This window comes from Lagopus muta, chromosome 1 (assembly GCF_023343835.1).
Source record: "Lagopus muta isolate bLagMut1 chromosome 1, bLagMut1 primary, whole genome shotgun sequence".
In the NCBI taxonomy this organism is placed as follows: domain Eukaryota; kingdom Metazoa; phylum Chordata; class Aves; order Galliformes; family Phasianidae; genus Lagopus; species Lagopus muta.
In genome coordinates, this window is record NC_064433.1 from 13,133,525 (window position 1) to 13,149,152 (window position 15,628).

Genomic DNA, 15,628 nt, shown 5'->3' on the forward strand with positions numbered 1-15,628 from the left:
AAATAGTGAAAGTATGAACAGGGCTGTTGGAGAGAAAGGATAATCTTCTGAAGATTAAGATGATGAATGCTGTTGTGAAGAGCTTGAAATGATCCCCGTTCCTGCCACAGACAGGATGTGTGCATTGGCAGGCAAGATGCTTAAAGCCTTTTCTAGATGAGCAGCAGCTCAGTGTGGCTCCTACTGAGGCCTCGTTTGGAGAAGAGCTACTAACAAAATCCATGGGAGCTCTGCTTTGAGAAATGAATTCTCAGCTGTCTTTTACCTTAACTGTTCTGTCCAGAATATACCAGCATCCTAAGTATCCTATCTCACAGAGACATGATGTTTTCCAAGACCGCGAAGCACTCACATAATTGTGGTAAGAACCATAAAAAGCATCCTAAGCCTGTCTGCAGTTGCAAACACCACGTGCAGAAAAGCAAATCTGGGCTGCACACTGAACAGGGAGAGAAAAAAAACTCAGGAGAGGGTTCTCATCAAGTAGCAACTGCCAGTGCTGTGAAACAAGTGAGCAAGGATGGTAGAAAAGCAATTATGTTATTAGAAAGTATATAGAATCACCAAGGTTGGAAAAGACCTAAAAGATCATCCAGTCCAACTGTTCACCTATTCCCAATAGCTCCCACTAAACCATGTCCCTCAACACAACATCCAGTCTTTCCTTGAACACCCCCAGGCTCGGTGACTCCACCACCTCCCTGGGCAGTCCATTCCAGTGCCTGACCACCCTTTCTGAAAAGTAATACTTCCTCATGTCCAGCCTGAATCTCCCCTGCTGTAGCTTGAAGCCATTCCCTCTGGTCCTATCACTAATGACACGAGAGAAGAGGCCGACCCCCAGCTCACTACAACCTCCTTTCAGGAACTTATAGAGAGCAATGAGGTCTCCCCTGAGCCTCCTCTTCTGCAGGCTGAACATTCCCAGCTCCTTCAGCCTTTCCTCATATGGCCTGTGTTCCAGACCCCTCACAAGCTTTGTTGCCCTCCTTTGAACACGTTCCAGGGCCTCAATATCTTTCTTGCAGTGAGGGGCCCTCAGAGTATATGTATCAGAGTAACCAAATACAAAAGAACCAAGTAAGGATTGCACAGATAATCTTTTTCCCGGGTTTTCTTAACCTTTGGTTATGAATCTTGATCAAGCATTTCTGCAGTTGTGTTCATATTTCCAGTTGTCATTTGCAAAAACACAAGCACTATTTCTTTGCGTGACAGAATATTGATACCACTGGGTTAACTGTCGTGGAAGGAACTTTTGAATCCAACATAGAGGCTTCTGCTGTTCAAACTCCTGAAGTAACTGATGAAAGATTTATAATTTATTATTCTATAGAGATCAACACTGTAAGGAGATGAGACTAGAAGGGGATGGAGTGAATTTCACAGAAATTTCTAATACAAAATAAAAGTGGGGATACAAAGTTCTGGTAAAGGACACATTTGGAGTGACTCAGGTGCCTCCAGAATAGCACCTGGTACCATGTTACCATTCAGATGCACTAAACTGAACGACCAGCAGGTATCATTTTTTGGTGCTAGAGAGCAGAGAAGGACACCCTGATGTCCTAGGACACAAAGAACGGCCACTGCCTGGGTGCACATAATCTTACCTCCTTTCTCACCCTAACACTCAGCATGTCAGCACGGTCCTATCTTCTTTCCCTGCTTCCTGACAGACAGGCTCCCATGTTTGTCTCGATACTCTCATCTGACTCTTTTTCTCCAACTTCTCCTCCAGTCTCAGTATTTCCTCCTCCCCACTTCCCTTCATCCATTTATTCTGCAGAGCACTTCTCCTCTCCTGGCTCCTTCCCAGCTCCATATCTCTTCGTTCCTCCGTGCTGATTCCAAGTTTCACCTTTGTGTGCACACACAGGCCAACCATCCCCAGCCCTTTCACTCCACTGACACCCCTCATAACCTCCTTTCTTTTGGAGCTCCTAGAACTCCTTGCTCAGCCTTCTCTGACCTCTATTCCTGAACTGTTTGTCCTAATCATAGAATCATGAAAGTTGGAAAAGACCACTAAGATTTTCTAGCCCAACTATCAACCCATTCCCAAGTCCTCAAGTGCCACATCTACCTTTTTCTTGAATACCTCGAGGGATGCTGACTCCACCACCTCGCTGGGCAGTGTGTGCCAGTGCCTTACCACTCTCCTGAGAAGAATTTTTCACCTCCCTGACCCTGCTGACACTATTTTTGATACAAGCCAGAATGCCATTGGCCTTCTTGGCCACCTGGGCACACTGCTGGCTCATGTTCAGCCAGCTGTCAGCTAACTTCCCCACATCCTTCTATTCCACGCAGCTTTCCATGGACAACCTCAGGCCTGGCTCTAATGCTCTCCACCTCCTGATGGCTCCTTACAGCACTGAGATACAAGGTGTCCTCTGCTGCGTCCTGGGGCCCAGCTAACCTCGGCCTGCAGAAAAGAGGACAAGCACTGAGAGGGGGAAAGATCCTCCTGTGGCGTGAAGCTGGAATGAGCTCAGCTGCCTCTCCAAGGCATCATCTGAGCAATCCAGTCAGACGCAGCCCATACTCTATTCAACCTGCCCATTTTTTTTCTGCCAACTGACTGAAAAGTCAAACTTTGTCTGAAGGAGCAGCAAAACTGTACCGAGCGAGGGGAACAATTCCCACACTTCGAGGACCGATCAGCACTAATATTTAATTGTGTGCAGCCCTCTGCCGGCTCCGGACCCGCACAGCCCCGCTCCGCCGCTCCCTGCGTCCCGGCGCTCCGGCTGCGGCGCCTCCCGAGGAGAGCAATCTTCAAAGAGCTCTATATATGCACCATCAATTATTATTATTAACTCGAGCTCAATGCATAGGTCGGGGACTGCGAATCCAAGTGTCACTGGAGTATGAATGATTATTACCAGATGCTAATTGCTCATTAATATATGCTAATTACTGCTGCATGCCAAAACGTTCAGGGCGCAGCGTGCCAGGCCCAAGTCGCTCGAGCGGCTGAGCGGCTTTTCGGCGCGGCGTCAACTCCGGCTCCTCGCCGATGGCCCCAGGAGCGGCAGCCCCGCACCGCCGCTGCTTTAGGGCACTTCTGGTCCGCGTGCGCTGCGAGGGGCTCCTCGTGCGGCGGGAAGCAACCCTCGATGTTCTCGTGGGGCTGACCGCACCTCAGCCTGGCTGGGGGCTGATTTAGGCACGAGCCGAGCCCACCCGTGCCCCCGCTCACCCCGCCGCAGCCGAGCGAGCAGCGCCGCGGAGGTTTTAAACTTCAAGGTGTTGCCTGAACGCGTCCCCCCGGGACTCGCGGCGTGAGCAGCTCCCCGCCCAGGCGGCCCGTCCCCCGAGCCGGCAGCAGCCGCCGAGCATCCCCCGCCGGCCGTCCTCCCGCCCCAGGAGCCGCGGTTGCGCAGGGCGGAGGGGCTCCGGCGGCCCCGCGGCGCTCGGCCGTTGGCGCCCGGCGCGCCGAGGAGCTGCGGGCGGCAGCGGGAGGGCGGGCTGCGGGGAGGGCGGTGCGCGGCGGCCGGCGGCGCCGAGCCCCGAGCCCCGGTAGGAGGCGGCGGGCCGCGCTGCCGGCGGCGGTGGCGGTGGTGGCGCGGCGCCGCGGAAGCCCGGCGGAGGGGCTGCTCGGCTCTCGCACGCAGCGGCGGAGCGTGTCGCGTCGAGAGGAGTGAGCGGGGCGGAGGAGGAGGAGGAGGAAGGGGAGGGGGGAGCTTCTCGGCGAGGATGCCCGGAGCGGCTGCAGGGACGGCGGCGACGGGAGCGGGCTCGGCGGGAGCGGCAGCAGCGGGGATGCTCCCGGCTCAGGAGGCGGCCAAGATCTACCACACCAACTACGTACGGAACTCGCGGGCCATCGGCGTGCTCTGGGCCATCTTCACCATCTGCTTTGCCATCGTCAACGTGGTGTGCTTCATCCAGCCCTACTGGATCGGAGACGGCGTGGACACGCCGCAGGCGGGCTACTTCGGGCTCTTCCACTACTGCATCGGCAACGGCTTCAGCCGGGAACTCACCTGCCGGGGCAGCTTCACGGACTTCTCCAGCCTGCCCTCGGGAGCGTTCAAAGCCGCCTCCTTCTTCATCGGGCTCTCGATGATGCTCATCATCGCCTGCATCGTCTGCTTCATCCTCTTCTTCTTCTGCAACACGGCCACCGTCTACAAGATCTGTGCCTGGATGCAGCTGACCTCGGGTGAGTGGGGCAGCGGCCCCGGCCCGGGGGCTCCGCGCCGCCCGTCGCGGCCCGGGACTCGCGGCGGGGCGGTGGATCCGGGCTGGAAGGGCGGGCGGGCGGCTCTGACCCCGGCCCTGCCCCGTGGCCCCTGGCGGCCCCTCGGCCCCGGCCTGCCCGCAGCGCTGCCGGCCCGGTGCTCCGGCGCTTGGTCTGCTGCTGAGGTCGGGAGAAAATGGACGTGGCAGCGGCGGGTGGGGGCGGCTGAGAGCGGTGGGGTTAACGCCGGGCTCGGGACGGAGCGAGAGCTCGGGGTGAGGCTGGAATTGGAGTCCGCGTGCCTGAGGTTGGGGTTGGATCCTGCCCCCCCCCATTTAGGAGGCTTGCGTCTCTCTGTACATCCAGTGTGCGGAAATCTCATCTCCTTTGCTAGTCGCCTGACTTCGTTTGACTTTCCCCATCACATCCAGAGTCTCCCTGAGGAAAGCGCATGATAAAAAGGAGGGGGAACACCAGGACATCCCTTCTCGCATCTTCAACATTGCTTTCATTCTGAGTTGGCGGGGATGTGGCAGTTTGTGTGCAGCGGGAAGGCAGAGAGGGAGGATGGAATGGTCTCTGGAGTTGGGATAGCAATAAAATTGGTTTCAGTGAGATAGGAAAGATTAATTCTTGATTAATTTGGGGGAGAAAAAAGTGTAAAGTCAAAGTATCCCTTCTGCTTGTCTTCCTGATAGATTCCTGAAAAGGAGAAGTTCAGGGGTTGCTGTTAGGAAGGCAGAGAAAATGTCTCCCAAATGGGCTCACACTCACTTTTCAGTCCCCCAAACTGACCTATATTCGTTTCATTTTCTGAGCAATAATTGTTCTGAGTCGTTTCCTGAACAGCTTCTTGCCACCTAGTTCATGAGGCTAAGTGGAAATTTCTGGTTTGTGTGAGACAGCTTTATCCATCTCTCTCTGTTTCTACGTGTGTTCTATGTATTTTATGCTCTTCTTGTTATTTGAGTTTCTGTGCAGTTTCTTGTCACCTGGGGAATGATCCGCAGACACTTGAGATCAGTAAATTTTCTCTCCTTGCCAGTGAGATTGAGATTGGGTTCATCTCCTCTGCATTGGGAATCCTATGTGATGTTAGTGGCTACTTTGTCTGTTCAGTAACACTCATCCCAATACAGTGTTGTTAATTGCACGTAGTCATGTCAGTTGGCTGCAGGCAGAGCAAAGTGTTCCATCTTTGCACCACTGAATGTCTCCTCTGCTCTGTTAAGGACTTTTGCTTTCAGCTACTGCTCCACCTGTAAAAGATAGCACGAATATATACTGGCTTGGTGCATCCTCAGCCTCTTCTGTTTGTGTACTGTATGCAGTAGGACAGCACAATTTCCAGCTATCTTATACTTACTGACATTAGGGATAACTGTATTTTACTTACAGGGTTCTACTGTTCTATGCCACTAGAAGCTAGTATAGAGTAGATAAAAATTAATCTGATTTATTTATTGTATTTCTGCACAGGTGAATAGCAATGTTTAGAAACCACTGCATGTAGCTGGCATGAAGTCCATCCAGGGTACACCATGATGCATGTATTCAGATGGGACATGAAGATATGTTTTCAGGCAAAACGACATGGTTTTGCCTCATAGTCTCTGAAGCTGGTAGATGTGCTGTTGGCATTAAAAGTCAATAAAAGGACTTTTAGATCAGTAGCAGAATCATTTTTCAGACTACTGAAATCCAAACTTTAAATATTAGGGGAATGCCTTTAAAGCCACGTGATTATTGGCCATCATTCCCGGTTTGTATGGGAATGCCCTGGAAGAACTGTAATGATAGTGGCTATTCATAGAGAATTATTTTGTTGTTTGCTGAATGTTGTAATTTAATTTAGCATTGGCCTGGCTGTTCTGTGTTACACCAAAGAAGTTTCCTCGAAAGGAGGGAAAATCTGCATTGGTTTGGGCGCTTCCTTTGGAGAAGAAAGCTGTGCAGTTAAGACATGGGTAGGACATGGAACAAAATGTGCAGCACAAGGGAATTTTAATGAGTTCTGATAGCTTTCCTATAAGCTATCTGACTGGCTTTTGTTACTGTTTTACTGTTTTGGGAATGTAAGTAAGTAGCAAAGCAAGCTTTAGATGCTTATTTCACAGGTAACGATATAGTAATGTCAATTACATGTGTATGGCATATGCATTGCACAGAAACAAAACTGAACCTGAAGTAGTAAAATAAACAAGTAGATGGGAGTGGCTTTGATTTTGCTTGCTATTTTGTACCTTAGTAGTATTAATATTCAGTTAGATCATGTAGTAATACTTCATGAAATTTAAGTCTCCCTATAAGTTCTTTTTCAACATGGGGTCGTGCTTCATTTAGGGTTACAAATAATAGCTTAGGATCATATTTCTTTAAAAGAAACATTTTGATCACATTTGCAACTGTGTGAGTCATTGTGAATCGTCAGCATGATATAGCTCTTGTTTTGAAGAGGTGGTTTTTTAATTAAGGAAAAGATGCACAGTGTCTTGGGCACGTGCATTCTGAATCCTTATCTTCATTTTATCATATCTATACATCATTAAGCAGAAAAATCCAAGAATAAAAGGAATTTCCTATGTGTATGTGAGGACAACATACATTAGACTCCTTAATGCTTTTACCAGTGCTTGTATTGTTTTATTTTGCTCTATGTGCTTAATGCTGTCAGGGTACACAATACATCATCTGTTTGATGGATGAGAAACTGGTTGCAAGATTGTACCCAGAGAATAGTGGTCAGTGGCTCAGTGTCTGGATGGAGATCAGTGACAGTGATTTCCCTCAGAGGTCAGTACTGGGACGGATGCACTTTATTATCTTCATCAGTAACATTGAGAGTTGGATCTAGTGCATCCTCAGCAAGTTTGCAGGTAATACCAAGTGTGGGTGCAGTCAGCATGCCCAGGGGATGGGATGCCATCCACAAAGACCTAGACAGGCTCAGGTGAGGTTCATGAGGTTCAACAAAACCAAGTGCAAGGTCTTGCACCTCGGCTTTGGCAACCCCCACTATGAATGCAAGCTGGGGGATGAAGGAATAGAGCACAGAGAGTCCGGCAGAGGGCCACAAAGATGATAAAGGCCTGGAGCACCTCTCTTATGGGAAAGGCTGAGTGGCCTGGGTCTGTTCAGCATGGGGAAAAGAAGACTCAGACAGATCAATGTCTATAAATATCTAAGATGTGGCAGGCAAAGTGATGAGGCCAGACTCTTTTCAGTGCTGTGTGGCAATAGGACAAGGGGAAGCTGAAGCACAGGAAGTTCTGCACAAATGTGTAAGAACTTCTTCATAGTGGGGGTGACGGAGCACTGGAACAGGCTGCCCAGAGAGGTTGTGGAGTCTCCTTCTATGGAGATGTTCAAGAGCCAACTCGATGCCTACCTGTGCAACCTGGTGTAGGGCTTTGGCAGGGGGGTTGGACTCCATTATCTGTAGAGGTTCCTTCCAACCCCCACAGTTCTCTGATTCTCTAGCCTCCCCTTCTGACATTTCAGAATCATACATTCTTGTATGTATGCTTACCTAATTTGAGCAGCTGTGTGAACAAAGGCACTTGGTGAAGGTGTTAGAGATAAAGTATTATTGCTTTTTAATACCTGGCATCTAAAGCTTGCAAGGAAACTCACAAATAAAGACATTTATTAAGATTCTTTCCTATGGAAGTTAAACAAGCGCTTCAGTTCTCCTGTGATTTTTTTTATTAGACATTTTTCATTACTTTTTTCTCTGCTATAAAGTTGCAAGTTACAGAAAAGGTAAAAGCAGGCAAAACAAAAGAAAGGCATATAAATGTTCCATGGATGAATAGGATAATAGCAATGTGTATGTCTGTGCATGGGCACCTGAGTTCAGGGATTTCCTGAGCCAAAGCCTTAGCATTTCAAAGCTCTTGGTGGAATTTCTTTCTTATGATTTATCATCTAATCATTTTTTGAACTCATCCAACTCCTTGGCTCATGTATTGAAAGAGGCAGTGAACAGTGGGTCCCCAAGCACTTTCCCAGCGCCTTTCCTAATTAGACTGCTGTTGTCTTCCCTCAGTTACCTGTTTATGAGACCTGCAGAATCTTTAGCTGATTAGTCTTTGGGTTGTACCATTCCTTTGTTCATGATTGCTGCCCTTGCCTGTGCCATTTCCAGCCTGCTTTGTCCACCTTTTTTGAAGGTGGTGGAACCAGAACTACATGCAGCATTCAAGACAGAAAAAAACATCCATTTATTCAATGCCATAATAATATTCTCTCTTTCATTCTCTGATCCTCTCCTAGTAATTCCTAATTCTTGCTTTTGCACTGCAAGTGAGCAGTGGGCTGATGTTTTCAGAGAACTGCCTATTATAACCCCAAGATCTCATTCCTGAAGTGGAAATAGTCACCTTGGAGCACATCATTTTGTGAGGTTAGGTATTTTCCCCTTGAAGAAATGATCTCATATTTATTTATCTACACTGAATTTAATTTGTCTTTTTATTGCCTAGTCACTCAATATTGAAAAGTCTTTCTTCATAGTCAGCCTCTATCTTAGCTCACCTGAATGGTTATCAGCAGCAAACTTTGTCACCTCGCCGTTTACCCTGCTTTCCAGCTCATTTATAAATGAGTGAACAGCTCCCAGGTTCCAGCACGGATCCCTGCAGGACTCCACCATTGACCTCTCTCCACTCTGAAAATTGACAGTATTCTCCTACCATCTGTTTCTAATTATTTCTCCTTACAAGGACATTTATTTTTATCCTCTGGGAGTTTCATTTTTTTAAGACCTGTGAATGACAGATTTATCAAAACCCAAGTGGACTTTGTTAGCCACATTTCCACAATGTGAGTGTTTTGGCATCTTCACAGAACTCTAATTTTGCAAAACCTGACTTAAAATAGCTGCGTTGGTTCTGCCTTGCTTGCTTTGACATAATCTGTTGTCCTTCATAGTTGTTACTAACTTGCATGGTGTGGATATCAGGCTTTCCACACTTCCCAGATTTTCCCAGGAGCTCCTTTTGAAAGTGATTTCATATTACCCAATTTTTAGTTCTTAAGAGCCAAAGCAGACATAGGAGAGAGGTTACATGCCACAATTACAAGTCCATTTAAAACGATGTTGTTCAGAATGAAAAGGTGAAGTTCTTCATGGCAGCTGTGTTGATTGTTTGCCTTTCTACTTGAAAGAAGTCTGCAGGACAAGGAGACTTATGTAAGAGTCTTAAAAGTCTTGACCTTGAAGCACTCAGAGCCTTTGTTAATGCTGTCTTTTGGATGTTGGTATAGGGGTGAATTGTGGAAGGCTGGAAGAACCCAGCCTCATGCCAGGACATAGGCAGGGTGCCTCGGGGAGTCAGACAATGGTGTTGTTTGCAGCCCAGAATTCTTAAGTATCCTTATCAATTTGTTAGAACAGAAATGTGTATTAACTGTTGCTGAAGTTTTCAGATGGCACATAGTTGTTGAATAAATAATAGCAAGTGTAGCTAGACATTCAGATATCACAATGAACTGGGCTTGCTTGAACAACCCATATTTTAAAATACCAAATGCAGCATAAAACTTCTTTAAAATATGGGGAGCATCCTACTTATAGAAGACCATATTATGAAAACAGTTATTTAGAAGAGGGACTGGGGGCTGTGGTAGATGAGCATCTGAGTAGAGCTCTCACTGCATGGCTGCACTCATGAGATCCAATTTGATACCTGAATGTGAGTGCAAAAAAAAAAAAGCTTTTCTGTCACCCACCGTGTTGCCCAAGCACACTCTGTCTGGTTCCAACATCATTCCCTTTCATGTATAGAGTCAGAAAGATTTCAAGATAGATTTAAGTAAATGAAAGAAGAGCTGAAGGGATGAGTGTTCTTGCTATTCAAAAAAAAGATTAGAAATTGACAGATTACGGTGTATGAGGACCCACAGGAGGAGATCTCAAGTAGTACATTGTTCCTTAATTTGACAAATGCTGTGTTTGGAATCTGAAGTTCAGAATGTTTGCATTAGCCATGAGGCATGTGGCTTTGTAACTTAAGCTTCATTTGTAAGCTATCTTTACAGGGTGTTGTTTTTTTTTTACCAGTTAAGTCTTTAGATAGTATTGAGCGCCCCTTTCTGAGAGATGTGGTTTAACTTAGCAGAAGCAAAGTACCTCGTGAAGCACAGTACTGAGTACTTCTTAGCATTAATTTAATACTCTTATGTCAGACCAGTGGTCCTTAACCACCATATCTGCCCACCTCTGTTTCCATGGGGCTCTTCTTCTGTAAAAAGAGGGATGCGTGTGAAGGCTGAGAGAGGAAAGCAAGCCCAGGAACATCAGCAGGCTTTGAACTGAGCTTCAGCATTTATGCTGACCCACCAGGTGAGCTGACTGAGGTTATTTAGAGATCATGAGCAGCCATGGGTGCCAGAACTTTGGCAGAAAATTCTGGCAGAATACTGATGGGTTTGATGATAGTGAAGATATCCCACATCGTGGGAAAATAGGGTGCTGGAGCTGTGTGAGCAGGCATGGAGCAGGGAATCAGCTGTGGTGCTTGGCTTGCCAACAAATGGACTGTTTCATCAAGCCTATAAGGACATCTGCAGTTCAAGTGGGCCTGGTGTGTAGTCTTTTTTCTCTCAGAGGGAATTCATGCTGCCATTAAGATCTTCCATCTGTTCAGCTCCAGAGGTAACCTTCTTGTTAGGCTTGGGCATTCCTGTATTGGCCTGGGCATTACTCCTGTTCTGAGGTGAGCTGGACAATTCTTTGTGTCGTTTGGAAAGGTGAAAAACTGAGGGTTGGATTGGAAAGTTGTGGGTGAAAACTGTGATGTGGCTGTGCAGCCTGCTCAGTTCCATTCTGCAGAAACATTTTATGAGTTCCATGCTTTGGCTATAAAAACAGAGGTAAAAGGTGCGTTCTGTGAACAGTGGAACTGAGGGAAAAATGTTCTGGCTCAGTTTCTTCTCTGCATCCCTAACAGTTATTTCTTTCCCCAAATACCCTATATTCACAGCATCACCAGTTTTTTCCTACATCCCATCATCCCCTTCCTCTGAGAATATCAGTTCTATTTTTGTAGTTGAGCTCTCAGATTTCTCAGAGGCTCTTTACCTGTATAGCTGGCAAGGACACAGTATGTCCTACAGCTGGCTGAAAGATATTTGTGGGTTGATTTGAAGTCCTCGAGCTGCCACTTGGCTTTCTTAAACTCTCCCTGTCTTTCTGCTAGTGGAAATTTGGGATCCTCTCCACTTCCCCCCAGTACCAGTTTTTTCACAGAATGTGAAGAAGTTGTGCATCTTGGAGACTTCTACCATCCGTCAAATTGGGCTGAAATTGGTCATCACACTCAAAATCACACATCCACATCAGTCTTAATCCTATAGAGAACATGGGTAAAATGTATCATCTAAGAAGTGTACATCATTTATTTGTATGAGTGATTTGAGAATTTGATAGCAAAGCTTGATTTTGAGAGATAACGGCGTTTTGGGAATGGAGGAGAGATATGTTTTGTTTTAGAGTGTAATAAAAATTTCAGCATCTTTTAACTGTCCCAGAGTGCCTTTTATGAACATCCTGGGGGTTGTGGTCCACTGCCTGAGAAACAATAAGATAACAGAACAGTAAGATATAAAAGGAAATGTGTGAAGTTATCCAGGCAATTTGAGGACAAATTCCATTTCATTGGAAGAAAAAAGAAAAAAAAAAAAAAAAAAAAATGCATAAGAGAAGAGAAAGAAACCAGAGGAGAATTTAAAAAAGGAGAATTTTACTTCTTGAAATCAGGTGAGCTGAAAACTTAGATACTGTTGGGGAAAAAGAAATGGGAATGAAGTTTTTAGAAGCAACTGGTGTTGGCCCAGCTCTCCTTGCTTGCAGCAGAAAGGGCTTCACTGGTGTGGAATAAGGCTGCTGCTTAGTTTTTTCTATAATTCCTTCTAGAAGTTTAATGAAGAAAATTGCTATACAGAAAATGAAGCAAGAATGAGGAGATACATGTATTATCAGTAGCAAGAGACGTAGCATAAAACAAGGGTAGGCTTTCAAACACTAAAGTTCTTTTACCTTTTCAAAAGTGAACCTTTCCAGCACTGTTGTGTAAGCAGCATCAGCTTTGATCTTGCAAACATAAAGACAGCAAACATATCAGGGTAGAAAATCTGTGGCGTGATCAGGCAGTGTGGTCTCAGTATTTGAAAACTAACAAGATCCAGCTGCAAGGAGTGGCAGGGTCACAGCAGCAGAGCATCACAAAGGGAAAAATAAAAGCATTTTTGCTCAGAAATGTGAAATGAAAAAAATACGTGCATGAGCAGAGAGCCCAAAAAGCCTGAAGAATTTGATAATATCAGTTGCTATCAGCATTGTTAAAAATGCAGTGGCAGCATGACAGAGTGGATAGCTAGAATATGCATTACTGTGTGGAACAGTGTGCAAATCCCAATTACTAAGAGAGAATTATGGCTGGAATCCTTAAGAAGGGGAATATAATAGACTTTAAGATCTATCTCCTCTAAGAAAGATATTATCCATTTTCACACCGGCATTCAGAGGTACAGAAAACTTGAAATAAGCTGGCCTTAAAATGAGAAGGTCATACGTACTGGGGGAAAAGGTTCCTTTATTTTCTCCTTGAGAAGCCAGATGCAAATTCATGAATTTCATTGATTTTAAAAGGTAGCTGATGGCCTCTGTGGAGAGCCTCTTTGACACAAGCACATCATGTGCTATTTCAGAGAATATTATTCAATCAAGTAATTGAGACTGCATCAGAGGGAGAGAGCTACAGAATAAACGGTTTAAAATAAATTATTGCAGACAGTTGATGAGGTGTCACACATTCCTCTCCTTATTTTTCTAGTTACCTTTCAGAAAGGAAAAGTTTATAGGGAAGAAAGATAAGATGTGCTGTGCTTACAAGGTCAAATATAGACATTCTGAGTTGAGATGTTTAGAAGCTGCTGTTTGTGAAACCATGGGAATTTTTTTTTGCTTCCTGTTGCAAGTCAAAAGTCATGTCATTTCCTATAGAAGTTCACTGAATAAGGTCAGTAATTTCATGTGAGTGACGTGCCTTGGATTGCTGTCCTTGGCTGTGTTCAGCCATGGTCTTACAATACTTCGTCATGACAAACTTTGTGCTGCAGCATCATGAATAAGATCGAGCGAGGCCTCATAAGATCAGGGAAGATTTCAGTGGAGAAGGGAGGAGAGCCAGAGCTGTGTGTTCTCCTGCTGCCCACCCTCCGCTCTGCCTCTGCAGGAACAGGATGCTGGCCTGCCTGCAGTAAAGCCAACATGTCTCAAACTCCTTTATAACACACAGTCTCTTGATGTAAGCAAGAGGAGGCCTGGAGAGGTTGTTTTCCAACAGCCCAGATGACAGCATGTGAGCTTGAAGCATCTGCATGTGATCCTTTTGGACTCGTGGAGATTAACAGCCTTCCAAGTGAAGCTCCGAGTGCTCTGTATGTGGGTATCTCCTCAGCTTGCTGGAATCCAGCAGAGGCACACCATGGCTGTGCCCACACAGGCAAATTAAGCATGTCCAGTGCCAGCCCCTGGTGCAGCCTCAGCTGGTGCAATGGCCAGTGGCCATCTATTTTGTATTTTTACCTAATAAAACTAGGTCGCCCACCTGAAACTGCCTCTTGGGAACCATTCTTGGAGTGTCCTAACAGTTTTTGGGAAGAGTTAGCTGGAACACATAAAAATCATTGCTTGGCACATGCTGGGGACAATTCTTTACAATGTAATACCATGGACACTTGAGTTTTGATGCCTGGGAATATTCCCTCGCACCGCTTAATTCATCCACATAGACATAGCCAATACATAGCAAAATCTCAAAATGAGGATCTCCAGAATTAATTTTGTGCAGGGAACTGCAGGTAGCATGGAATTTATTACTTTAATTTAAATCAGTTTGTAACTGCAGCTCAGTGCCATAGTATTCATTTCTGATTTTCATTATTTAAATTTATAACAAAAAAATGTAGATGAAAAATTTGCATTAAGTGCAGCTGGCTTGGTAAGTCCTCCCTGAAAAAGAAAGATTCTTGTAAGCTTTGGCAGGAGCAAAAAGTTATTCAAAATGGTGTGGGAGTAAGCCACGAAAGTGTTTGACCTAGAGAGTGGGAAAATGTGACATATGAGCCCAAAAATCATTAATGAACCTTCTTTCTGATGTAAACTCTGTGCTTCAAAACCAGATTTTTCCCAGGTATCTAAAGCTTGATTAACAGTCTCTGAACACTGCATTATAAGACTGCTGCGTGCTGAGGCTTTACTTCAGAGACATTCAGTGTAGCTTCCCAAACAGTTAATTCAGAGTTTTAAGAATAATTCCATGAGAGAAGTATTAGACTTTCCGTGACAATAAAATTACTCATCCTTGTAGCTTTATGTTCCTCTAAAGAAAGTTAATTACTACTTGGTTGCTGTGTCTTTCTATTTAGCCTTCCTATTACTGATGAAGGAAAATTAGAACATTAGTAAAGAAAAATCTTGAAATTGCAGTTCATGGTCATTAGACAAGAAAAATATAGTTTTGCATTAGGCATCTAGGAGTTTTGCTGTAGATACTGCATAACCTGGACTATTGAAAAAGACTTTATGCCCTTTTTCTAACTAATTCCATTCATATCAGACATTTGGTATCTGTTGGTGTGGCGTCACCAGCTGGTGTACCAGCACAAATTCCCAAGCTGATACATCACCAGTTGTCCAGCATATGTCTGTGTGGTTCTGTACAAGGACAGGTTGGAACAATACACAGACCTTCAGGAGAGAGGAGACAGCAGTGGCATGGACTCGGTAGTGCAGAAGGACAGGCCATGCAGCTGAGGGCAAATAAAAATGAGTGAAGAGAGAACCCGAGTGTATCAGCTCACCAAAGGATGACAGTGAGGTTCCAGTGTAGCACAGAGGGTATATCTGATCCTGGGATTTATTTCATGAACTGTTTCCAGTTGACTTAGGGCAGTGCTAGTGAGGGACTGCAGTGTGGGATTCCGGTAAAACATGTCCAGTTCTGTTGGAAAGGTCAATAGCTGCAACAAGGCTGAGCAGGACAGTTAGGAGAACAGAGACATTTCTTGCAAGGAAAAACTAGGGAAAGTTGGTGTCCTTAGTGTAGAAAGAGAAGTGTTGAGAAAAGGTCCATGTCTTCTATCTGAAATCATATCAGAGGTTTAATAAACAAGAGGAAGGCAAAAGAACAGCTTAAGCCGGTGGTTTTCAATTTTATTTGATTTGTGGATTCCTAAACTTTTTCCAGAGATGGTACTGCATACCCTGTAGCATTGTTAGAGTAAATTACATTCTATTAGGTCTGTTTTGCTTCATTACATTTTAAAATTCTCTAAGAAGTAGTTTATATACCCCTCCTGACTTCATGGACCATAGATTGAAAAATAATGATTTTAAACTTGTGGCTAATGGCGGGACAAGAACAAATGGAT

The 15,628-nt window shown here is 45.3% G+C and overlaps 1 protein-coding gene across 3 annotated transcripts in view; it reads left to right on the forward strand.

The window, feature by feature from the left end:
* Positions 1-3,684: 3,684 nt before the first annotated feature.
* Positions 3,685-15,628, forward strand: part of LHFPL3 (LHFPL tetraspan subfamily member 3) — a 234,635-nt gene continuing 222,691 nt past the window's right edge. For all 3 annotated transcript variants that reach the window (XM_048942583.1, XM_048942591.1, XM_048942573.1), the window contains exon 1: positions 3,685-4,171. In XM_048942583.1, the coding sequence (XP_048798540.1) occupies positions 3,703-4,171 (469 nt within the window). In that variant the 5' untranslated portion in view covers positions 3,685-3,702. The remainder of the gene's footprint in view (positions 4,172-15,628) is intronic.